General features: G+C 43.0%; 1 protein-coding gene across 2 annotated transcripts in view; it reads left to right on the top strand.

Moving 5' to 3' along the window:
* LOC126249559 (paired mesoderm homeobox protein 2-like) overlaps window positions 1-26,051 on the top strand; it is a 584,838-nt gene extending 558,787 nt beyond the window's left edge. The window contains exon 5 of one of the 2 annotated variants that reach the window (XM_049951224.1): window positions 25,265-26,051. In XM_049951224.1, coding sequence (XP_049807181.1) covers window positions 25,265-25,395 — 131 coding nt within the window. In that variant the 3' untranslated portion in view covers window positions 25,396-26,051. Of the gene's footprint in view, window positions 1-25,261 lie in introns of both variants that reach the window. The other variant, XM_049951223.1, reaches the window with a different exon arrangement.
* Window positions 26,052-27,294: the final 1,243 nt, after the last annotated feature.

The following is a 27,294-nucleotide window of genomic DNA, read 5'->3' as shown; positions in this document are numbered from 1 at the left end:
CTTAAATACGACACAAAACTTAATTTATAATTGCGCAAAGATTGTCGGTGAGGTGCTGAAACAACCTGTTTAGTGAGACGTAAAAAGTGTGAAATTGCCTATAATTACTTATTATCAACAAAAAATGTATCTAAGCATTGTAGCAAAATGTCATACAAGAATGGTTTGAAATTTTGAAGTAATAATACTTCTAGAACCGAGTGAAGTTCAAGCAAAAGTTTCGAGCAAAACGAAACGACGAGACGAACTTCAAGGGCCGCTCTGCCAACAACATACGAAGGAGGCATTAAGAATAATGTAACCGAGCTGTGAAACAAGTGACGATAATCACATGTTTATTCCTATTAGTTAATATTTTCTTTCTCTTCCTCTTTCACATGGCGTAATGTAGGTGCCAAAACGTTGAATTTAAACACCTGTTCATTAGAGATGTAACACGATTTTTCTTAGACAGAAATGGGAAAGCAAGTAGTCCTTTACTTGTAAGAGGAAACTTTTGAGATTTACGAAAGCAGAGAAACGTAAATCATGATGATGGAACCGAGATTTGAATCCCGATCACTCACGCAATCAACTCAAGTTCACAATCACTGGGCCACCTCTACTCATTTGCTTTTTGTTTACTTATTGATTCTTTCGTCCGCCTAGCACTATACCGGTAGAGATTGAGCTATCATTAGTAAAAGATGCGAAGGCTTTCAACCAAGTAAATTACATAGGCTGTTTGACTGTTATACGTACAAACGAAAGCAGCGAGTAAAGAACAATGAAATAACCAAATAATCCCAATGACCATAGGTCTGAAAACCAATGGTTTCCCCAAAATGACGTACACAAGTGTAATCATTCCAGTATGACAACACTGTTCGTGTACAAGGCGTGCAGTTCGGTAATTTTGGTGCACTATATAAATGACGCAGTAAATAGTAAGATCACCGGTAGTATTCGTAGACTGGTTGTGAAAGAAACGTAAATGGATGTGTAAAAGAGAAAATGGGAGCCGACGGCTGCTCTTGTTTTCTGTTTGTCTGATCCCTTGCCTTGCACATAATTAGAACCGTAAATCATTGAGTGTTCGTCCATTGTGTATTTTATATCCTCGCAGTATATAAATTGCATTTTATAAGTAATACGAATTAGGTGATTGCGTAACTTCTGCTCTTTTATGTAAACAAAGCAATTATTTTTCGTATAAGTACAGTTTGCATGCCGAAACATTAAATATACACTCCTGGAAATTGAAATAAGAACACCGTGAATTCATTGTCCCAGGAAGGGGAAACTTTATTGGCACATTCCTGGGGTCAGATACATCACATGATCACACTGATAGAACCACAGGCACATAGACACAGGCAACAGAGCATGCACAATGTCGGCACTAGTACAGTGTATATCCACCTTTCGCAGCAATGCAGGCTCCTATTCTCCCATGGAGACGATCGTAGAGATGCTGGATGTAGTCCTGTGGAACGGCTTGCCATGCCATTTCCACCTGGCGCCTCAGTTGGACCAGCGTTCGTGCTGGACGTGCAGACCGCGTGAGACGACGCTTCATCCAGTCCCAAACATGCTCAATGGGGGACAGATCCGGAGATCTTGCTGGCCAGGGTAGTTGACTTACACCTTCTAGAGTACGTTGGGTGGCACGGGATACATGCGGACGTGCATTGTCCTGTTGGAACAGCAAGTTCCCTTGCCGGTCTAGGAATGGTAGAACGATGGGTTCGATGACGGTTTGGATGTACCGTGCACTATTCAGTGTCCCCTCGACGATCACCAGTGGTGTACGGCCAGTGTAGGGGATCGCTCCCCACACCATGATGCCGGGTGTTGGCCCTGTGTGCCTCGGTCGTATGCAGTCCTGATTGTGGCGCTCACCTGCACGGCACCAAACACGCATACGACCATCATTGGCACCAAGGCAGAGGCGACTCTCATCGCTGAAGACGACACGTCTCCATTCGTCCCTCCATTCACGCCTGTCGCGACACCACTGGAGGCGGGCTGCACGATGTTGGGGCGTGAGCGGAAGACGGCCTAACGGTGTGCGGGACCGTAGCCCAGCTTCATGGAGACGGTTGCGAATGGTCCTCGCCGATACCCCAGGAGCAACAGTGTCCCTAATTTGCTGGGAAGTGGCGGTGCGGTCCCCTACGGCACTGCGTAGGATCCTACGGTCTTGGCGTGCATCCGTGCGTCGCTGCGGTCCGGTCCCAGGTCGACGGGCACGTGCACCTTCCGCCGACCACTGGCGACAACATCGATGTACTGTGGAGACCTCACGCCCCACGTGTTGAGCAAGTCGGCGGTACGTCCACCCGGCCTCCCGCATGCCCACTATACGCCCTCGCTCAAAGTCCGTCAACTGCACATACGGTTCACGTCCACGCTGTCGCGGCATGCTACCAGTGTTAAAGACTGCGATGGAGCTCCGTATGCCACGGCAAACTGGCTGACACTGACGGCGGCGGTGCACAAATGCTGCGCAGTTAGCGCCATTCGACGGCCAACACCGCGGTTCCTGGTGTGTCCGCTGTGCCGTGCGTGTGATCATTGCTTGTACAGCCCTCTCGCAGTGTCCGGAGCAAGTATGGTGGGTCTGACACACCGGTGTCAATGTGTTCTTTTTTCCATTTCCAGGAGTGTATATTATTTAGTACTCAGTAGAACTTTCTTCATCATCATCAAAGGTAAGACTTACCTATTATTACTGATAAATGCGAAATTTGTTTATAAATGACAGAAACAACGTATTGAAGCGATGTTTGATATATTTTGTGAGTTTTGTTATTTTACATTTTTATGCAGGAAATTGCGTTTTAGAGCTATATGATATATCTTTATCGCTTTCTTTATTTTTATTGCCATATCTGTTTCACCTTTCAAACCAGCAATTTTTGAATAAAACCCAAATTTAACATTGAAAATTTCAGTTTTGCTATAAATACTGATTATTCTTAAGTAACAAAAATTTTCCATAGATTACACGGCTCTTTACAAATCCTCAGTCAGTTTCTAGATCGTTCACTACTTCTGGTTTTTAGGGGAATCTAGTAAGACACCGATCACATACCGGTACGTAAAGAAAGCGATTGTTATGAGGCAACGCCTGATAAGTATGCAACACACTCAATACGCAGGTAACGCGGGTACGACCTTAACTGACCAAAGCTACTAGAAAACTGCCGCAGTTTACACTTACTTATGATATCTGTTATCCAGCAAGGTGATGTGGTAATGCAGCAGTAGCAGGAACTAAGCTGTCACATGACGAGGCTCAGTCATGCTCCCATGAAAACACTGTACTTGCTGTGTTGCAGTGGCAGTAAACATAATCGCGGGCAATGTTTTCGCGGTTCGTGGGCATGCGTGACGCCTTGCGGTAAACACGATTACATTTGATGACAATGAGAAAGAGAAGGGATTTATCATGCCGGCGGAGAAGATGACGGAACGTGGAGCCAAAATGATAAAGCTGAGCAAGAGTACAGGTTGCAAAGCAACCGATCATAGTGGAATTCAGGTTTCTAAGCCAGAGAAGGAGAAGCAGGACGCCCACAGTAAGTTTTCCATTGACGATATGGATCAATGTTTTACCAGGCAGCAGTTTATACGCTATTACAAACAATATGAAGAAACACCACTTTGCGAAAACTGAACTTTAATGCTAGCAAGGAAGTTCTTAGAATCGTTGTTCTGTCTGTGGCATTTAGTTTTAAAAGGTGCCAAAATAAATATTTTATGTGCGAACGATAGGACATAGCCGATAAACGGCATACTACAGTAGCTTTTTACGGAAGAATAGAGCATCAGAAATATTTTATTACGTAACAAAACGAAATCAATTGACGAGAACAGTTACCAGTCTAATTTGTAAATCATTACAACCACTTTCTCTTAGTAGCAAACGTTCTCGTCAGCAACCATTAGTGGCAACAAACAGTTCGGTACCTCGCAAGGGAAAGGGTGGGATCGACGTTTTGAAACCATATGTAAGGTGGTGGAAAAGTAAAAACGTTAATAAGATAATTAAAATGACGCGGCAAAGGATTAGGAGTAAAATAAATACATTAATTGCATTAAAATAATGAATAAAACCATTTTGATTAATTTTTAAAAGCTTACCTTTAAAACCACGCCACCTGCTTTGAACTCTCAACCTCTTGCCTGACACAAATGCGTCTTAAGCCTCTACGCTACTCCACTGCTCGACAAAGAAAACGTTTGTTTTAATGTTTTCACCGATCAAGCGAAATACTTAGTGTTAATCACTCGCAATGTCTTTACCTTCTCGCATATAACATATAAGACTTTTAACCATCTCATCTTAAATCTCTCTCTCTCTCTCTCTCTCTCTCTCTCTCTCTCTCTCTCTCTCGATATACACTGAAGAGCCAAAGAAACTGGTACACCTTCTAATTTCACGTAGGGCCCCCGCGAACAGGTAGAAGTGCCGCAACTCAACTAATGTTTGAAGTAGTGCTGGAAGGAACTGACACCAATAGTCCTGCAGGGCTGTCCTTAAATCCGTAAGAGTACGCGAGGGTGGAGATCTCTTCTGAACATCAAACTGCAAGGCATCCCAGATATTCTCAATAATGTTCATGTCTGGGGAGTTTTGTGGCCAGCGGAAGTGTTTTATATCAGAAGGGTGTTCTTGGAGCCACTCTGTAGCAATTCTGGACGTGTGGGGTGTCGCATTGTCCTGCTGGAATTGACCAAGTCCATCGGAATTCACAATGGACATGAATGGTTACAGATGATCAGACAGGATGCTTACGAATGTGTCACCTGTCAGAGTCGTATCTAGACTATCAGTGGTCCACTATCACTCCAACTGCACACGCCTCACACCATTATAGAGCCTCCACCAGCGTGCACGGTCCCCTGCTGACATGCAGGGTCCATGGATTCATGAGGTTGTCTCCATTCCCGTACACATCCATCCGCTCTATGCAATCTGAAACGACATTCGTCCTACCAGGCAACATGTTTCCAGTCATCAAGTGTCAAATTTCGGTGTTGACGGACCCAGGCGACGCGTAAAGCTCTGTGTCGTGCAATCATCAAGGGTACACTTCGGCTCCGGAAGCCCATATCGATGATGCTCCATTGAATGGTTCGCACGCTGACTCATTTTTGATGGCCCAGTATTGAAATCTGCTGCAATTTGCGAAAGGGTTGCACGTCTGTCAGACTGAAAAATTCTTTTCAGTCGTCTTTGGTCCCGTTCTTGTAGGATCTTTTTCCGGCCGCAGGGATGACGGGGATTCAATGTTTTACCGGATTCCTGATAGTCATGGCACACTCGTGAAATGGTCGTACGGGAAAATCCCCACTTCATCGCTACCTCGGAAATACTATGTCCCATCGTTCGTGCGCCGACTATAACACCACGTTGAAATTCACTTAAATCTTGATAACCTGCCATTGTAGTATCAGTGACCGATCTAGCAACTGCGCCAGGTACTCGTTGTCTTACATAGGCATTGCCGACCGCAGCGCCTATTCTACTTGTTTACATGTCTCTGTGTTTTGAATAGCCGGCCAGAGTGGCCGATCGGTTCTAGGCGCTACAGTCTGGAACCGCGCGACCGTTACGGTCGCAGGTTCGAATCCTACCTCGGGCATGGATGTGTGTGATGTCCTTAGGTTTAAGTAGTTCTAAGTTCTAGGGGACTGATGACCTCAGAAGTTAAGTCCCATAGTGCTCAGAGCCATTTGCACCACTTTTTGTGTTTGAATACACATGCCTACACTAGTTTCTTTGGCGCCGATAGTCTCACTTCATAGAATTGGCTAAATCTAAACAGCAGATTTACATACTGGTAATCCATTGGTGTTAGACAAGTGACACTCGGGAACCACTGGTTCATCGGGTTATCAAAATATATTGTCCTAACATATAACCACAACAGCAAATATCGCATTCGAATTTCGACATTAGATTTTCGTCATTCACAAACTGTGGCGGTTGTAAACGTGGTGATGACGGACGATGTGTGACAGCGCTCCATCTGTAAGAATATGGAGTGTACGTCAGCATTATTTCCCCTCCCTGTTTATCGGACGTAAACATGACGATGCTGCCACCGTGGCGAGATAACCACTTCGCTTTGCCGAGAAATAACTACTAGCAAATAACAAGTGTATCGGTAGTGGCTTGGCAATACCATGAGCCAAGGTACCCCGAGTTGAGCCCGTTGGAATTTTTTGTAAGTGTGTGCGTGTGGGGGAGGGGGGGAGAGGGTATTTACATGCTTTGGCGTATTCCAGCCATGTTGATAGTGTTGATGAACTCGGGAAACGGATTGTGGGTCGTTGTCAATGGATTCAGAACACTCCTAGGATATTTGAGGGTGTACAGGCATCGATATGGAGACATGATGAAGCTAGCCTTCACATGAACGGTGACCATGAAGAACACGTGTGCTACTGTATTTGTCTTCTAGTGCGTGTCTGCAGTTCGGATCCTCGTAAACTCTCTTAATAGCTGTTCGTGTACTCACGAGGAGAACAGGACAAGTGCAATAAACTGTTTTCCCAGAAACATAACTCACTGGAAGAGGAGTCAAAATAAGCGAACACGTGTCTCGGATTACACACTAAGGTGCCAAAAGACATGGAATACCTGCTAATATCGTGTCGAACCTTTTGCCCGGCGTAGTATATCAACTCGACGTGGCATAGACTCAACACGTCGTTAGAAGTCTTCTGCAGAGATACTGAACCGTGCTGTCTCTATAGCCGTCCATAACTGCAAAAGTGTTGCCGGTGCAGGATTTTATGAAATAGTTCACCCCTCGATTATGTCCTATAAATGTTCGATGGGAATCGTGTCGGGCGAACCGGGTGGCCAAATCATTCGCTCGAACTATCCAGAATGTTCTTCAAACCAATTGCGAACAATTGTGGACCGGTGACATGGCGCATTTTCATTCATAAAAATTCCATTGTTGTTTGGGGACATGAAGTCCATCAATGGCTAAAAATGGTCTCCATGTAGCAGTTGGACCAGAGGATCCAATTCACTCCACGTGAACACAGTCCACACTATTATGGAGCCACCACTAGCTTGCACGCTAACTTATTCACGACTTGGATCCATGGCTCCGTGGGTCTGTGCCACACTGGATCCCTACTGTCATCTCTTACCGACTGAAGTTGGGACTCAATTGGCCAGTACGCGATTCCCCAGTCATCTAGGGGCCAAGCGATGTGGTCACGAGCCCAGGAGAGGCGCTGCAGGCGATGTGCTGTTAAGTTGTTTTACGGGGTACCTATTGCTTTTTTTGATTTCTTCAACTGTAGGTGGTAGATCTGCTTCTGTATTTTCACGAAGATCTGGAAATTCTAGCTTACAGTTTGGTTCTTCACAGTTCAATAATTTTTCAAAGTACTTTCTTAGTATTTCGCAATTCTGGCTGTTGCTTAGGCCTACTTTACCATTTTCATCTGTGAAGCTAATACTTGGAGCTTGGCAACCCTTTAGATGACTTTTAAACATCTGCTAGAAATTCCGGGAGTTATTTTTTACAAAGTTGTTTTGTATCTCAGGAAGTTGTGATTTCTCAAAAGGTCTTTTAGCACTCTTTATTATTCTTGCTGTTTCTTTCCTTTGCATTCTAAATTCATCAAGGCGTTCAGGCTTCCCAGAACATGTGCTGTTAGCAAAGGCACTAGCATCGGTCTTATGCCGCCATAGCCCATTAACGCCAAATTTCGCCGCACTGCCCTGACTGATACATTCACCGCAAGTTCCACATTGATTTCTGCGGTTACTTCAAGCAATGCTGCTTGTCTGTTAGCACTGACAACTCTAAGCAAACGCTCCTGCTCTCGGTCGTTAGGTGAAGCCGTTGGCCACTGCGTAGTCCGTGGTGAGGGGTAATGCCTGAATTTTGGTATTCTCCAGACATTCTTGACACTGAGGATCGCGGAGTACTGAATTCTCTAACGATTGCCGAAATGGAATGTCCCATGCGTCTAGCTCCAACTATCACTCCTCGTTCAAAGTCTGTTAATTCTCGTCGTGCGGTCATAATCACGCTTGAAACCTTTTCGCATTAGTCACCTGAGTACAAATGACAGCTCCGCAAATGCACTGCTCTTTTATACATTGTCTACGTGGTACCACCGTCATCTGCATATGTGCATTTCACTATCCAATGACTCTTGTCACCTTAGTGTACGTAGATACTCTACCGTTTGTGATAAAACTACGGTCAAAGTTTTCGAGGTAGTTTATGTGGCTTGTAGTGAGTAAGTAGGTCAACCGAAGCGATGGCACAGTTCCTAGCGTTGCGGCTTTGCAATTTTGAGCCACCATGTTCGAAACTCTATTCCTCTTTCTTCTTTTTTCGTTTGGGTCATCTAAGGACCACGCACCAATTTCATTGCTTCCTTCTTTGTTGTTCTTTCTGTTTCCTCCAATACTCTTTCATCTTTTCACTGTGTGTCCTTTTTCTCTCCTCGGACCATTTTCAACCTATCTTCTTCTCCCTCCTGCCTTGAAATCCTTCCATTTTAACACTTTCCTCTTGAAAATCTCTCTTTCTGTTGCATCTTTTTCACTTATGTTGTGTCTTTCCAAATCTTTCCTGATTTCTTGAATCCAGGCTATTGTTAACTTCTTGTCCCAAAGATATTTAAAAAACCGTTTGGTTAACCTGTTGCTGTCCATCCTGTATAAGTGAAAAAAAATAGCAGTCACCTCTTTCGTAGTGTTTCATTTGTGTTTTCTATCTTGCGATAAACTTCTTCATTGCTTCTTAATTTCCATACCTCTGTATTTTTTGGTGGCCCAAGTATTTTTCGAATGATTTTTCTTTCTAGGACTTCAAGTTTGTGTAATTTGTAGTTCAGTACTAAACATTCACTTGCATAAAGACATTCTGGTTTTACTACTGTGTGGTGGTACTGTATCTTCAAATTTTTAGACAGACGCCTTTTGTTGTAGACATTCCTAGCTATTCCATACGCTCTCTCCATTTTATGTACTCTGGCTTCTGCAGCGAATTTTTCTAAGCAATTTTCTTGTATAACTTCTCCCAAATATTTAAATTTATTTACCCTCTTTATCTGGCTAATATCTGTTGCTAGGGATTCCGGAGCATTTTTTATATTTGTCATAAATTTTGTTTTTTCTACAGATATTATTAAACCTGTTTTGTTGGCTATTTCTTCTAAGAGTTTGATTTGTATTCTAGCATTTGTTAGATTTTCAGAAAGAATGGCAAAATCATCCGCAAATGCTAAACAGTGAATTTAAATACCTTTGTTTTTAGTTTCCAGTCTTATTGGTGATAGCTTCTGTTCTTTTAGATTTTGTTTCCATTCCCTTACTATTTTATCTAGTACGCAGTTAAAGAGGAGTGGAGACAGGCCATCACCATGCCTTACACCTTCGATATTTCACTCCTAAACTTTACTTTCGATTTGGTGTCTGTTAGCGTTTCACGAATAAGGTTTGCTTATTTACTTTGATACCAGATTCTCTGATCTAGTGTTTCCATATCAACCGAGTCAAATGCCTTTTTAAAATCTATAAATGTTACGACTAAATCTTTGGAGTTTGTGAGCCTGTGACGAATTATGGACTTCAGGTTGAAAATCTGTTCTGAGCAAGATCTGCCCTTTCTAAATCCACTCTGATATCCTCCCAAATGGGTATCAGGTGTTACTTCTACCTTGTTTAGTAGTATTGTTGAAAATATTTTATAACCCACTGGCAACAAACATATACCTCTGTAGTTATTTACATTTTGCTTATCACTTTTCTTGTGCAAGGGATGGATGAGATCCACTTTCCAGTCTTCTGGTATCTTTTCAGTTTCCCATATTTCTTCAAACGTGAGCTGAAGGTTACTTATAATTTTTGGTTCAGACCATTTAAAACGTTCATCTGTAATAGAGTCTTCTCCACAGGATTTGTTTCTTTCGGGGTACTTATTGTTTTTTTTTATTATTTCTTCAGCTGTAGGTGGTAGATCTGCTTCTCTATTTTCATGGAGATCTGGAAATTCTAGCTTAGAGTTTGGTTCTTCACACTTCAATAATTTTTCAAAGTACTTTCTTAGTATTTCACAGCTCTGGCTGTTGCTTAGGCCTACTTTACCATTTTCATCTGTGAAGCAAATACTTGCAACCTGGCAACCCTTTAGATGACTTTACTTTAAACTTCTGACACAAATTCCGGGAGTTATTTTGTACAAAGTTGTTTTGTATGTCAAGAAGTTGTGATTTCTCAAAATATCTTTTAGCACTCTTTATTATTCTTGCTGTTTCTTTCCTTTGCCTTCTAAATTCATCTCGGTGTTCAGGCATCCCTGAACATTTCCATTTCTTCCACTATTTTGTTCTTTCTGTAACTGCTTCTTCACAGATTTCATTCCACCAGACTTTCTTCTTCATTTTTGTTGTTCCAAATAATTTTTCGCTGCCCTGTTGATTTCTTTCGATATTTCTTCCCATTTCCCTGATTTAGTTACTTTAATTTCTTCCTGAAAATTTTTTATTACCTTTTTGGTGATGTTGAGCCTGTGTGTATTATATTTAATTAATTTTTGCTGTCTCCTTTGGTTTTTATTTGGGGGAAGTTTCAGTTTAATTTTAGTCAGGTAATGATCAAAATCAAATTCCCTGTTTTTTGCTGCTTTTACATTCATGATTTCTTTAAAGTTTCATTTAGAAATAGCCACGTGATCTGACTGGAACTCCCCTAGCACTGGATTTGGAGAGATCCATGTTTTTGCCTTTCTTGGTAATTTTTTGAAGAAGGTTGACATTACCTTCAACTAAAATGTTCTACAAAGACTGATTAGTCTTGTGCCATTTTTGTTTGTTCTTTTATGGGCTGGATAATACCCTACTATTTTTCGAAACGATTTTTCCCTCCTATTTGCGCATTAAAATCCCCCATAGTATAATAACATTTGATTTTGGAATTTTTGATATTTCTTCTTCTAAAAGTTCCCAGAATTCTTCTACTTTACTCTGATTTTTCTTATTGTCGTCATTGATCGGAGACTGACAATTAACAAAGGTATACTGTTTATTTTTGCATTTAACTGTGAGAAGAGATAGTCTTTCTGAACTGGATTTGAATTCTGTAATGTTATCTACTAATTTTTTATGAACATACAAAGCGGTACCAAGTTTTGGCATGCCTTCCGTGAGTTTTGTTGATAGTTTACCCTTAAAAATTCTATGGTTTTTGGTTTCTGTAACATTTTCATCCAAAAATCTTGTTTCTTGAACTGCTAAAATTTGTATTTCATGCTTATCTAAGAGAATTTTAAGTTCTTTTTGTTACCAATTTTTAGTAATAAGTTTACGTTCAAGGTGCCTCCAAATAATTTTCTTTTGAACTTGAGTTTGGAAGAATACCAAGAATGCTCAGACTCATCCTTAATGCAGACGCTGGGACTCCCCAGAACCCTAGCTCCCGATGCATTGCATAAAGCAATGGTCGATTCCTCTTTCGAGTTACCACCTGGGGTAGTGCTTTCTTCTAGCGGACTTTCCATTCTGCAATTGAAATTGTACGTTGTACATGGTAGGGAATAAATTCCGAGGTAAGATCGGATCGTTAATCCGAAATGATTATTTTCCTTAGTTTTCTCCATTAGGTCCTTCCGCTCTCTCTTCCCGTTGACTGGGCTCCACCTGTAACCCTAGGCAGGGGCCCTCACAGGGTTCTACCATCCGGAGCCAGATGGACCCAGGTTGTTTTACGAGGTGCTACTCCTCCCCCTCCTCCTTCCTCAACACTTGCGAGATGAGGCCCCGGGCTTCGGACCGGCAGTGGCGGAGTTAGAAACTCTATTATTATTTTTATTTTTGATTTATCTACCCACGTCCGAAGAAGACTTCTATGCGAATGTTTTCCAGTGTGTATTGAAATAACGTTGTCCTTATTCTTCTAATAATTGTATGTCTGGTGAATGAACTAAAAATAAATAATAAATGAATGAGAAAATTATTTGAAATTGTTTTCGGCGAAATTCCTGTAGTGTATCTTGGTTTACAATCAATTGCCAGAGCCAGTTTTCGGAAAGGTGATCGGTTATGCTCTGTTTGCTGTGAAATTATTGCCAACGCACGAAATCTTTAGCATTGCTAATGAAGTTTCTTTCCCGAGTGACACCCATACGAAGAAGTGTCATTGCGGCGAATCTGCCTTCGCGCAATACTGGTGGTATTCGGAATTTCTGTTTCGAATGTTCTTACGATCGGAATTATCCAAGAGAATGCACAGAATTTTCTTGAAGAATGAACATAAGAATAAATATAAGAACTGATACAAGAATGAAATATGAGAATATAAGAATTTAAAAGGTTTGTGATCTCTGATACCATACATGTACTTATAGTAAACGCATGTCATTTTAAAACCCAGCTGTAACTTTATAATTAATCAACGTCCTCTTATCTCTCAACTTGATAAGAAACATTCACGCAGTAACCTCCTGTAGACATGGGTAGATAAATGAAAAAACAAAATAAATAAAAATAATGGGGTTTCAAACGTGCGGCGCAAACGTGAAAGGCTGCCAGGCTAGTCACTGTGGCGGCGCAAACGTGAAAGGCTGCCAGGCTAGTCACTGTGTCACCATTTCGCTGAGATTTGCCGAGAAATGCTTCTAAAGTACGCCGAAGACTTTGAGCGTCGTTTACTCAGAAAGGGTGCAGTATTTATGGATAAGCCGTGACATATCTGCATTTGCTTTGACTCCCTTCACTGAATAAAGTTTCTTGGAAATTGGATTATGGCACTTGCCGTGTTCTCCTACCCAGTCGTAGTAAGTCGTACCGGGAAAACCATTGGTTTCCGTACCTATGTTTATCAGAATTATTTACTTGCTTCATTGTCCCCTGCTCGCCCCTTTGGTTTGTATCTGTAATAGTCAAGCAGTCTGCATAAAAAGAAAAACGGTTCTTGTAAAAAGTAAACTTTATTAGAGAGTAGTTATTTAAAATTTTAATGGAATATGGAAACATTTCTTTCTTTACGACTGCAACTTCGTTTTGTATAGATTTCCAACAGAGGTGTTGTCTGGCTAATTTATAATTCAATTTTCAGAGTGCTCTTTTGGCCACAGTGAACATACGACGGCGTATACCTAAAAATGAAGTTATGCATTTCGAAATCATTGGTGGTGGGATGAAGAGCAAATAATCTACGAGGAAATTTCTCCGCATTGAAGATCCTTCTGGAGCAGACCAGCACATCTTCCTCGAGATGAAAAAAATTAATTTTTTCCGCATCAGTTTCACCATCTTCAAGATTCTTCAGTTGCAGACGAAATGGATAAAATTAAACACAAATTTTAATTAGGCGACTGAGTTGATACTTCAAATAAAGTGAAATACAGATTAGTGATTCGTTCTCTTACGTTTTAGTTGACAGAGAATGTTGGTGCATCAAATTACACTACTGGCCATTAAAATTGTTACACCACGAAGATGACTTGCTACAGACGCTAAATTTAACAGACAGGAAGAAGATGCTGTGATATGCAAATGATTAGCTTTTCAGAGCATTCACACAAGGTTGGCGCCGGTGGCGACACCTACAACGTGCTGACATGAGGAAAGTTACCAACCGATTTCTCTTACACAAACAGCAGTTGACCGGCGTTGCCTGGTGAAACGTTGTTGTGATGCCTCGTGTAAGGAGGAGAAATGCGTACTATCACGTTTCCGACTTTGATAAAGGTCGGATTGTAGCCTATGGCGATTGCGGTTTATCGTATCGCGACATTGCTGCTCGCGTTGGTCGAGATCCAATGACTGTTAGCAGAATAAGGAATCGGTGGGTTCAGGAGGGTAATACGGAACGCCGTGCTGGATCCCAACGGCCTCGTATCACTAGCAGTCGCGATGACAGGCATCTTATCCGCATGGCTGTAACGGTTCGTGCAGCCACGTCTCGATCCCTGAGTCAACACATGGGGACGTTTTCAAGACAACAACCATCTGCACGAACAGTTCGACGACGTTTGCAGCAGCACGGACTATCAGCTCGGAGACCATGGCTGCGGTTACCCTTGATGCTGCATCACAGACAGGAGCGTCTGCGATGGTGTACTCAACGACGAACCTGGGTGCACGAATGGCAAAACGTCATTTTTTCGGATGAATCCAGGTTCTGTTTACAGCATCATGATGGTCGCATCCGTTTTCGGCGACATCGCGATGAACGCACATTGGAAGCGTGTATTCGTCATCGCCATACTGGCGTATCACCCGGCGTCATGATATGGAGTGCCATTGGTTACACGTCTCGTTCACGTCTTGTTCGCATTGACGGCACTTTGAACAGTGGACGTTACATTTCAGATGTGTTACGACCCGTGGCTCTACCCTTCATTCGATCCCTGCGAAACCCTACATTTCAGCAGGATAATGCACGACCGCATGTTGCAGGTCCTGTACGGGCCTTTCTGGATACAGAAAATGTTCGACTGCTGCCCTGGCCAGCACATTCTCCAGATCTCTCACCAATTGAAAACGTCTGGTCAATGGTGGCCGAGCAACTGGCTCGTCACAATACGCCAGTCACTACTCTTGATGAACTGTGGTATCGTGTTGAAGCTGCATGGGGAGCTGTACCTGTACACGCCATCCATGCTCTGTTTGACTCAATGCCCAGGCGTATCAAGGCCGTTATTACGGCCAGAGGTTGTTGTTCTGGGTCCTGATTTCTCAGTTCTAGTATAATATATTTGTCCAATGTATACCCGTTTATCATCTGCATTTCTTCTTGGTGTAGCAATTTTAATGGCCGGTAGTGTAGTATAAATTAAGGCTGGAACATTAAGGGGGATTATGTGAATCAAGTAATTATATAAGTTATCCGTTTGGTGAATCCTGATGGTATGCCTGTATTACAGGGCCAGCCACGGTGAGCCAAACGGCACGCGGACGTGGGGTGTGGGGTGTGCGGGCCGTTGGCGGGCCAAGCCTCGGTCTGGTTCAGGTTGCCTGTTCTTTCTCGGAAGTACACGGTACAGCCGTCAACTTATTTAGGGTTTCGGTGCGGCGTTTTTCGGCCAGCACGCCTCTCTTCAGCTCGGCAGAATCGTGGTGTGAGTGCTGTTTACCCTTCTCTATTTGTTCGTAGTATAACGAACGTTCACCAGCCCAGTGGCTGTTCGCACAAGAAAAGGTAGTCTAGCGATGTATCGTCATAAACCTAGAAAAATGATTGTGAATGATAGAAGAGAGGGATTAGGATTCTCAGTATCTATTATGCAGTTGCGTAATCAATGTGTACTGCACATTTGCTATGAAACGACATTACAACACCAAGGAAAAAAACTTTGAAGACTTGAAAGATGATTACGGTTAATGAAGTAAAAGATCCACGTAGTGGACACCAAATGAAAAAGCTACACCTTATGTTTCTGATCTAGACTGCCATAAAAATGCGAAGGAACTGTTAATCAGAACTCAGGGAGAAGTTGTAGTCTAATTCACAATCGATTTATTGATCTTAAACAAGAGAAGACAACAAAATTATTAAAGAAACATCATACAAAAAAATATTTATTTAACAAAAGCCTTACTAAAATGGGATCTATGGTGGACAAAGTGATCTGCTGGGGATCGACACACGACACTAACCAGAACACTACTCGCTCTATCTCACTTCACACACGTGAATCCAGGTTATGGCATCAAACTATGGCACCACCAAGCATTTATATTCTACCATACAAAAAAAAGGAAAAATATGGTTTGCAAGAACAGGGTGCTGAACAATAGATATTATAGCCCTACGTCGCAGCAGCAAATACTTTACCATCCTACTGGTCAAGACGGCACACTACGATGCGTTCGGTGACTGAAGTCAGGGACAGCGGAAATCTGTTATTAAGTGCGCGTTCCCAAAAAATGCAAGTACACGGTCTCGCGTTCGTTTGATTCAAAACGCAAGTATTTCCCTAAGAGCCTCTGAAACCCGGATGGATTCCAGTGTGCAGGTGGACTCGCTTTGCTGGCCTGCAAACCAATTTAACTCCGTCCCACTACTGTGCATGTCGGAATATGTCAAATGTTTAGACGGCCGACTGAAGACAAATAAGTACACCCACGCGTCACTCGTTGTGATGGTGATGATATAAGCAGTACCTCTGACGGTTCAGAAGGTGACTGGTACAGGCTCTAAGTTGTACCCAAGCAAAGGACACAAGTCTCACCGTTTAGGTAGAGACCTGCAGTTCTTTACTAGCAAAGCGCCAGTACAAGAGACTTGTACAAGAGTCCACGATCTCCCTTTCTCCGTGTTGCCTCCTCAGCTCGGTTCCAAAAGCACATTTCTCTTTTTTGACTTCCCCCAACTTCGCACAAGCCAATCACGAGATGGAGCACGGCATTCTAAACTCAGTGAATGGTCTTTGCACTGCAAACCGATTTGACCAATCAGAGACTTAAAGTTAATTGGCAGAAAACGGAAAAAGTTCAGCTTCGCGGCCTCTTTCCCACATGTTTGCCATGTCTTTTGCTAACACAATACAGGGTGGAAGCACAGCCCTCCATAAGCAGCTTGTTATCTCCCCTGTTGCGTCCATTTCAAAGTTTGCAAAGAACGGCCATAAACTCGCATTGACAAAAGATGTTTTGAAACAGTCTCTGCACGTCTGGGCGCCAGTTTTCCTGTCCCATGGACATTTTCAGAACGTTTACATTTCTTTTGGCGGCTTGCTCGCTAACAAGGCCTACAATGCGCTGTCGGCGACTTTTCGGCGCTAGGCCGTATACCTGGACGTCTGCCCCTGTCCATGGCGCCAAGCTTAATGTGTTTCTGCACATTACGACCGCGCCATGGGGCCGTCTGGAAATGTCTCTTCATCGTTCTCCAGAAAAACGCGCTTTGTCGCCCCACCAACGTCGTGCTTTGACTGCAGTCGTTTAAGTCGGCACCCTGTTCCATTGAATGCAGGTAAAGCTTACCACCGTATTTCTTTCCCTAGAGCACGCAAACGAGACCATAAACTGCTGCCCACCATTTCATCACAATGTATGAAGTCAAATCACTGTAGATCGTACTCCCTACACCGAATCAGAAGTGCAAGTGCTCTGCAATCTCTCAGGCTTACTGATAATGAAAGACCAAAAAAAGTTGTTGTGTAGATCAAGGAGGACATTGTACTAAATTCAGGCAAAGTTGTTATGAAGAAGTTGCTTGTACGAGTAGTGTTGGTACGAATAGCAAAGTTTCTGAAGTTGCACATATTATTTCATTGTCAGTTACAACAATTTGAGGATCTGAACGAAGGGAATGGAGAATATACATCTAGCTGAATGTGCTTTTGACTACGGTCAGTCATCTCCAGGCAGCTGTCTTGGGGTGTAGCGGTGGTGGAGTATTGGTGCGTCGCATGAGACACCTCAGGTGTTGTTTGTTTTGCCCACAGGCTCTGCTTCCCAGGCACATCCTAGTGTGCCCGGCACAGTGGACCTGCGCTTGCAGCAGGATGAGTGGCGGGTGTTAATGCGTTTGAGTCACTTAAGGCAGAGGGCCAATGTGGAGACAGGCCACCCATTCAGCCTATGAGTGGACAGGTCGGTGCTCCAGAAGCGTTCAAGCTGGCAGACGGGGAGTGGGGGGGGGGGGGGGAGGTGTTTACTAGTCATTTGGAGCTCCAATGTTAGGGGCGTTATGGAGCTCCTTTGGCAGATAGATTTTAAGGCTGGAAAGAAAGCCAATGTAGACTCAGAATGTCTGCTGGGGGGCCTCATCCGAGGTGTGGAGGCTGCCTTGCACGTGGCTGCCAAGCGTGCGGTGTGCAGTAGTCTGCACGTTGTGGCTCACATCGGCACCGACGAAGCCTGTCGCATGGGTTGTGAGGCGATCCTCAGTTCGTGCAGGCGACTGGCGGAGGTGGTTATGACTGCTGGCCTCGCACGTGGGATGAAAGCAGAGCTTGCAATTTGCAGCATCGTTCCCAGAGTTGATTGGGGTCCTTTGGTTTGGAGCCGAGTGAAGGGTCTCAGCCAAAAGCTTTGTCGACTCTGTGATGGTTTTGGCTGCAGATTTCAGGACCTGCGTTGTCGTGTGGGGATTTATAGGACTCCTCTTGATAGGTCAGGGGTGCACTACACAAAGGAAGCAGCTACTCGGGTACCAGAGTACTAGTGAAGTGCACACGAGAGTTTTTAAGACTAGGCAGTAGTTTGAGGTAGTCTGATGATCACTCTCCAGCCCATATACAGCAAGGGAAGTCAAACAGCGTTCAAAATACACTTCGACTGTCACAATTTTATTAGTAAACTGTCGAAGTATTTGTAATAAAGTTCCCGAGTTTACTGCCCTCCAGCAAAGTTCTCTCGCTTGGGACCTAGAGCTGGCTGAAACCTGAATTGGAAATCTCTGAGATATTTAGCGAGTCATGGAACGAATATCGGAAAGACAGATTAGATGCCATAGGAGGGGGAGTGTTCATTTCAGCTGACAAATATGGTGTTTCTATTGACGTCGAGTTTGAGTGTGACAGTGAAGTCATCTGGTCACGTGTATCAGGTGTAGGTGAAACCAAGTTAATTGTTCCATGTTTCCACCGGCCAATTCACGGAAAGTGTACGGTCAGTAGCGCGTAAATACCTAGATCATGCAACACTAGTTGGTGGCGATTTTAACCTGCCGAATATAAACTGGGATGTCTATGGATTCATTACAGGGGGAGGGGTTGAGGGGGGGGGGAGGATACAGATAGACAGTAATACTTTTGAACAGGTTTTCTCAAAACTGTCTTGAGCAGCTAGCTCGGCAGCACACACGCAATTAAGTATTTTATACCTTGTAGCTACAAATAGGTCGTACCTTATTGACAATGTCAGTATAGAAACGGGGATTATCGATCATGATATTATAGCAACTATGATTACGAAAGTTAATAAACTATTCAAGAAGTCTAGGAGAGTGTTTCTTCTAGACAGAGTAGATAAGCAGTTATTAGCATCTCAATTAGATAGTGAATTGGCATCACGTAGTTTCAGTAAGATGGATACATAGGAATTTTGGGCAAAATTTAAGCAGATTGTAAATCGTGATCTGGAGAGTTAAGTGCCTAAAAAGTGGATAAAGGATGGAAAAGACCCACCCTGGCTTACTAACTAGATTCGGCGGATACGGTAGAAGCAGAGGCTGTTGCGCTCTCGGTTCAAAAGGGAACGCACAAATTATGACAAGCGAAGGTTAGTAGAGAGTCGTGCGTCTGTGAAAAAATCTATGCGCGAAGCATACAACAACTACCATCACACCTTAGCGAAAGATCTGGCAGAGAACCCGAGAAAATTCTGGTCGTATGTAAGTTGAAAATAGTAAAACGAAAGCCGAAGTTTTAAATGTCACGTTCAAGAAATCGTTCACACAGGAGAATCTTATGAACATACTGTCATTTGACGATCGAACAGACTCCCGTATGGACGACATAGCAATAAGAATACCTGGTGAAGACAAACAACTGAAAGATAAGAAATCAAATAAATCACCAAGTCCGGATGGAATTCCAGTTCGATTTTATGAAGAATACTCTACGGCATTAGCCCCCTACCTAGATTGCATTTATCGTGAATCTCTCGCCCAGCACAAAGTCCCAAGCGACTGGAAAAAAGTGCAGGTGACTCCAGTATATAAGGAAGGTAAAAGAACGGACCCGCAAAATTACAGACCAATGTCCCTAACTTCTATTTGCTGCAGAATCCTTGAACATATTCTCAGTTCAAATATAATATACTTCGAGATTGAGAAGCTTATGTCCACGGATCAGCATCGTTTTAAAAAGCATCTCTCGCTCGAAACTTAGCTTTCCCTTTTCTCACAGGATGTACTGCGAACAACGACTAAAGGGCAATAGGTAGATTCCATATTTCTAGATTCCCGGAAAGCATTTGACTCGGTGCCTCATTTCAATCTGTTAACGAAGATATGAGCATATAGAATAAGTTAACAGAAATAGGGGTGGCTCGAAGACTTCTTAAGTAACAGGACCCAGCATGTTGTCCTCGACGGCGAGTGTTCATCAGTGACAAGGGTATCGTCAGGAGTGCCCCAGGGAAGTGTGGTAGGACCGTTGTTGTTCTCTATATACAATGATTTGTATATAAATGATTTGTACATAAATGATTTGGCGGCCAGGGTGGGCAGCAATCAGCGGTTGTTTGCGGATAAAGCCGTGGTGTACGGAAAGGTGTCGAAGTTGAGTGACTGTAGAAAGATTTCTATTTGGTTTGATGAACGGCAGCTGGATGCAAATGTAGAAAAATGTAAGTTAATGCAGATGAGGAGGAACAAGAACCCCGAAAATGTTAGGATTCATCATTAGTAGTGCCCTGCTTGACACAGTCATGTCTTTTAAATATCTGGGCGTAACGTTCCAAAGTGATATGAAATGGAACGAGCATGTGAGGATTGTGGTAGGGATGACGAATTGCCGACTTCGGGCTGTTGCGAGGATTTTAGGAACGTGCGGTTTATCTGCAAAGGCGATTGCATATAGGATACTAGTGCGACCTTTCTTGAGTACTGCTCGAGTGTTTGAGATCCATACCAGGTCGGATGAAAGGAAGACATCGAAGCAATTCAGAGGCGGGCTGTTAGATTTGTTACCGGTATGTTCGAACGACACGCAAGCGTTACGGAGATGCTTCGGGAACTCAAAGAGGAATACCTGGAAGGAAGGAGATCTTATTTCCGATGAACATTATTGAGAAAATTTAGAGAACCGGCATTTGAAACTGACTGCCGAACGATTCTACTGCCGCCAACATACATTGCACGTAAGGACCACGAAGATACGAGAAATTAGGTCTCATACGGAGGCATATAGACCGTCGTTTTTCCCTCGCTCTATTTGCGAGTGGAACAGGAAAGGAAATGACAAGTAGTGGTTCAGGGTACCCTCCGCCACGCACCGTACGGTGGCTTGCGGAGTATTGACGTAGATGTATATCTTATATTGCAAAGTATATTGGTTACGTCAAAGGGAATGCCTGTAACGATTTTTCTATTTAAAACCTACTATTGCTGAATTTATGAAGGAAAAAAGGGCAGGAACGAAAATTAGAACATTCGGAATGGATTGCAGGCTCCACATTTTAAATGTACTTAGCTGCACACTGCCCAAAGTATGACTCTACAAAGTCAGAAACAAGTATTTTCATTTGATGGGGATGCATTTAAAAAGGAAATCGTATTGTAGAATGGACAAATTCTGACAAAAAACACCTCCCATCTCCCTAAGTTAAATGGCATTAAAGACAATGCGACGTTTGAAAAATTTATTGTTGCCCTGAAACAATTACTAGGTTAGTTTTCTAAACGTTTTTGAGGACACCGCCAATCTTACGTCTGTTTTCGAGACCGTTTGCCGTTTCAGCTGAAAGCGCCCCTGTGTATGTGCAGATGTAACTGGTTGATCTGAAATGTAATTTCCGTTTAAAGAGAAATCCTTTTACTATTATTAGTTTCACATTGTCTTGATGATGCTGCTGATTCCGTAACCGATATTCAGTTAATGAAAAGCCTCTCCAGATGATTCTTTTAAAATTTTATTAAGTTCACACGACCGGTTTCGATCTTTACTCGTATATTAGGATATTATCAAGTGTATCTGAAAGATGCACTTAATTTCGTAATATAAAAGCCAAAACCGATCGTGTGGACTTAATAAATTTCTAAAAAAAGCAATGGGAGCCGCTTTTTATTAATTAAAATCCTTTGACATTAAAACTGTCCAGTGTGTCTACACTGTTTTCCCCAGGCAGAATTTCCACGTCTCCACAACGAGTTTGCAAAGGTGATAAAATGTTTTGATCAGAATGTGTGTGAAAGGCTTTCTTTCTGTTATGAAACTAAATAAGTCACGATTACGTGGGATCCTGAGTGCGAATATTGAAATTTTCTTCATCCGACTGTATGACAACTTTTTGTACCAGATAAAGATTACGTTATTTTTATAGCCGGCCAAAAATAATAGCGAAAATTTGTTTCCTCTGTCATCTATGTAGTTGAGACATGTGAAACGAAGTCGTGTACAGTACGATTGCACTCCCATTTAAACACGGCGTTTCCACCATTTACCCCTCTTCTCCCACTTCCCCCAGACAGCATAGCGTGACGTTGTGGGGAACGTGTAGTCTCAAGAATAAAAATTGCTTCAAATAGCTGGTTGGTAGCGACATAATAGTCATAGCATGTTTCTCGACACTTTCACTCATTTCGCTTTTCAGGCTCTGCCCATCTTCAGATGACCTGGTGTTTCCTCACAATCTTGCAAAATTACACACGTGTATAAATGGAGTCCCTATACTACACTCATGCTCATAAATTAAGCATAGTGCTGATACATGGTGAAACAACTAAATCTAAACTGAAGAGTTTCCTCATGGCTCACTCCTTCTATTCTGTCGAGGAGCTCCTGGAAGAGCTGAAAAATTAAGCAAATTCCAGTGTTACATTGTTGATTTTCTTTATTTAAACTTACGAATTGTCGCCTGAATACGTTTCTTGTATTTCATGTTATCTGTTTCTACTATCGTGTTATAATTTCATGTATTGACTCGTTCCATGACCATGGAGACTTCTCCTTAATTTGGTCCAACGGAACAATAAATAAATAAATAAACAACGCTCTGGTGGGCGGTTTGTGGGTTTAAATCACCTCGAGGTATGACCATGCGGTGCATTTGACCTGCGGTCGTCGCACGGTGGCACTGGCAGCAGTCCACATATGCAGAGGTGTGTTGGTACATGTTAGAGTATGATGAAGCGAGTAAGTGTGCAGACGTTTTCAGACGTGCTAATGGTGACTGTGTGTTGAAAATTGCTCAAGGAACACATATTGATGACGTTATGAGGGGCAGAATATTAGGGTGACTGGACGCTGGTCAAACACAGCAGGTCGCAGCACGGGCCCTCCTTGTGCCACAAAGTGTGATCTTAAGATTATGGCAACGATTCCAGCAGACAGGAAACGTGTCCAGGCGCTACAGTACGGGACGTCCACAGAGTACAACACCACAAGAGGACCCATACCTCACCATCAGTGCCTGCAGACGGCCACGGAGTACTGCAGGTAACTTTGCTCGGGACTTTACCGCAGCCACTGGAACAGTTGTCTCTAGACATACATTCTACAGACGACTGAACAGACACGGTTTATTCGCCCGGAGATCTGCAAGGTGCATTCCACTGGCCCCTGGTCACAGGAGAGCCCGTAAAGCCTGGTGTCAAGAACACAGTACATGGTCATTGGAACAGTGGTCCCAGTTTATGTTCAGGGACGAGTCCAGGTATAGTCTGAACAGACATTCTCGCCGGGTTTTCATCTGGCGTGAATCAGGAACCAGATACCAACCCCTTAATGTCCTTGAAAGGGACTTGCATGGAGGTCGTGGTTTGATGGTGTGGGGTGGGATTATGATTGGTGCACTTACACCCCTGCATGTCTTTGACAGAGGAACTGTAACAGGTCAGGTGTATCGGGACGTCATTTTGCTCCAGTATGTCCGCCTTTTCAGGGGTGCAGTGGATCCCACCTTTCACCTGATAGATGATAACGCACGGCCCCACCGACCTGCCATCTTGGAGGAGTACCTTGAAACAGAAGATATCAGGCGACTGAAGTGGCCTGCCTGTTCTCCAGACCTAAACCCCATCGAGCACGTCTGGGATGCTCTCGGTCGACGTATCGCTGCACGTCTTCAAACCCCTACGACACTTCAGGAGCTCCGACAGGCAGTGGTGCAAGAATGGGAGGCTATACCCCAGTAGCTGCTCGACCACCTGATCCAGAGTATGCCAACCCGTTGTGCGGCCTGCGTACGTGTGCATGGTGATCATGTCCCATATTGATGTCGGGGTACATGCGCATGAAAGAATGGCGTTTTGTAGCACATGTATTTCGGGGAGGTTTTCTCAACTTATCACCACTACCATGGACTTACAGATCTTGTCGTGTGTGTTCCCAACGTGTCTATGCTACTAGCGCTTGTTTTGTGTTGTGCCACGTTGTGTGGCACTATATTCTGCAATTATCCTTAATTTATGAGCATGAGCGTATATCACCATATAACGAGATATTTAAGACGTAACACATACCTTTTGATGCAAAGTGAACAAATAATTGTGACAAAGGTGTCAATGAATGTCAAAAGTGACATCATCGGAGAACGTTGTGTCGGTAAAGTCGACCACTGTAGCGGTAAACTTATGTTTACTTACTTTGCAAGCTGGAACTGTTCTGCGGCTGTTGTCTTTCGCGATGAGCCTATTCAATTATCAGCCATAGGCACTTGAAGAAATTGAATAGGTTCATCGCGGAAGACAACAGCCGCACTACAGTTCCTGATTGCAAAATAAGCAAACATAAGCTTGCCGCTAGAGTGGTCGACTTTACCGACACAGCATTCTCTGATGACGTCGCTTTTGACATTCATTGACAACTTCGTCAAAACTGTTTATTCACTCTGTTTCAAAGGATATGTGTTACGTCTTAAACGTCTTATTGTATGGTGATTTAGCATAGGGGCTCCATTTATACTCGTGTTTAATTTTGTGAGGCTGTGAAAAAATATATTTGTCACCGCGTCATCTGAAGATAGGCAGAGCCTGAAACGCGAAATGAATAAAAGAAGGGTCTATAAACATTCTGTGACTATTATTTCGCGACCAACCAGCCATTTTTATTCTTGTGATTACAGTGATCGCATGCCTGTATCATGACTTTTAGTCATATTTACGGTAAACGTATAGTCTCACTGAGCACTATGGCACGCGGGCTAGGGCGCAGCTCTGTGCTGAATTCTTGGCCACCTCTGCTTTAATGTGAAGTGCTGTTGAGGAGACGATGGGGGTGGTGTAGTTTAGAAGAATTATCTGCAAACAAGCTTCTTAAAAGGAAAGCAGTGCTGTTGAGAATAGGAAGATCCCCAAAAATAGAAAGGGAAGTTGGTAATCTGCTATATCTGTAGGGACTGACTGAATATTAGGATGGGCTCCAAAGCCCCGTAGAGTGAGAGTTGAAATCGCATTGAGAGTGGATGAGGTGACTGTGTAAGTTTGACGTTCTGGGTTCCGTTTGATTTGCTTTCAGTGGCTAATCACGCATCTTTTTCCCTACTCGGCCTATTTAGCAAATGCTCTCGCACGAGATATTGGTAGTGCCTTACTGTTATGGCTGCCATGTTTAAATTGGAACACTGTAATCATACACTGTATGTATTTCGATTTAATGAATTCTTTTCTCAGCAGGCGCAGCATCGGCGCATTACGCGTCAGCACAACCTGCCCAGCCGCTACCCAGCTACAGCTGCGTCAGCAACAGCTTTGCCAACCTACGGCTGCGGGCGGACCAGTACGCTATCCATCCTGGAAAGCTGTAGTATCTCACACACCCAGCTCTCCGGCTGCTCAGCATCGACGCCGTCAACGGACCCGGCCCTTTGTCAAAGAAGGCCCACATGTGTATCAGGTGCTACATGCACTTCAGTGCAATGGACCAACACGATCAATTATATACCTTATATATCTTAACATCGACGCCTTCAGTCCATTCATCCACGAATATTGTCGTAATCAATGCAAATCACGCCAAATCACTGCAGCTTTGGTGGGCTCGTGTCAGAACAAATAAGCAAACGGGACGGTACAGACGCTAAACATTAATGTTGTAACGAAACAGACTTTTGAGCACCTAATTTTGTCGTGCTTAAAAAGTGCTGCTAGCTTTTTATATACCAAGACTAGATTAAATATACAGACGTGTCCAAGCCTGTGTATGTGCAGGTAGAGAAGAAGTTATTCTACACCTTACAAAGGAGAACTTTATACTGGAAATTTTCTTTCACCATCCAACTACTTTTAAAGCCTGTAATCATTTTGTTGTTGTTGTAACATGCCATACTGAAGAATGTGGTACAGAAATATTATGCGATTTAAGAGTTTTGCTCTGTACTTAAACAATATTTATCTCTGTTGAAATATCACACAACAGTATTCTGAAAACTATGTGAAAGTAATTACATTAGCCTCTTGTACATAAACGTCAAATAATTTAAAAATATTTGGTGAAAACATACTGTGATTGCCAAGATCATAACGAATTTTATTCTCAATATGTTACTTACTGTACCAGCATTTCTATTAATATCTGAATAAATTCTTAGTAAGAATCCCACTTGAAATGTTAGAATGTATATCTTTTTCCTTCTTTTTCTTCTGATGAAATGATGTGTTGTACTGTTCTGAGCAGGAATGTATATTATAGAAACAGTAATCAAGAGATGGCAGCTAAGACACTCACTACTGCACATTCAACAACTGTTACTTTGTTTTGCAATTAACAATTTAATTTGTACTCCTGCATAATTGCATGAGTTACACAAAAGTAACACAAGTAAAAAAAAAATTTCGTTCCACAGTTTATATCAGTGCTGGTCGCTGTATTACTTCTCCAGACCCCCCACTGCAAAGCCGGCCGGAGTGGCCGAGCAGTTATAGGCGCTTCAGTCTGGAACCGCGCGACCGCTACGGTCGCAGGTTCTTATCCTGCCTCGGGCATGGATGTGTGTGATGTCCTTAGGTTAGTTAAGTTTAAGTAGTTCTAAGTTCTAGGAGACTGACGACCTCAGATGTTAAGTCCCATTGTACTCAGAGCCATTAGAACCATTTTGAACCACTGCAAAGCTGTTGTGCTCAACAAGTGAGATCCAAATAGCCTGTAAAGCTGTAATCTCGTGAAGGGTGATAAAGTCTGTACAGCTCACTACAGCTCTTATAATACACCACGAATATCATGGGAAACCTTCGAAACATCATCTTCCCTACAAAGAATAGTTCCAAAAATTTTGGGATACGAGGGCCCATTTGTAGTCCAATTTTGGTTTCAACAGAACATCAATGCTACAGTGAAAAGATACACAGCTGCTTTGGACTTATCACATTTAACGTTGAGGGATGCTGTCGTAGGTATTTTGTTTACTTTTAAACAACTGTCCCTACATTACATGTGACACAAACTATCAACAGAACATCAATGCTACAGTGAGAAGATACACAGCTGCTCTGGACTCATCACATTTAACGTTGAGGGATGCTGTCGCAGGTAATTTGTTTACTTTTAAACAACTGTCCCTACATTACATGTGACACAAACTATCAACAGAACATCAATGCTACAGTGAAAAGATACACAGCTGCTCTGGACTCATCACATTTAACGTTGAGGGATGCTGTCGCAGGTAATGTGTTTACTTGTAAAGAACTGTCCGTACGTTACATGT

This window comes from Schistocerca nitens, chromosome 3 (genome assembly GCF_023898315.1).
Source record: "Schistocerca nitens isolate TAMUIC-IGC-003100 chromosome 3, iqSchNite1.1, whole genome shotgun sequence".
NCBI lineage: Eukaryota > Metazoa > Arthropoda > Insecta > Orthoptera > Acrididae > Schistocerca > Schistocerca nitens.
The sequence above is the reverse complement of the archived record's forward strand: the minus strand, read 5'-3'. Positions and strand labels throughout refer to the sequence as shown.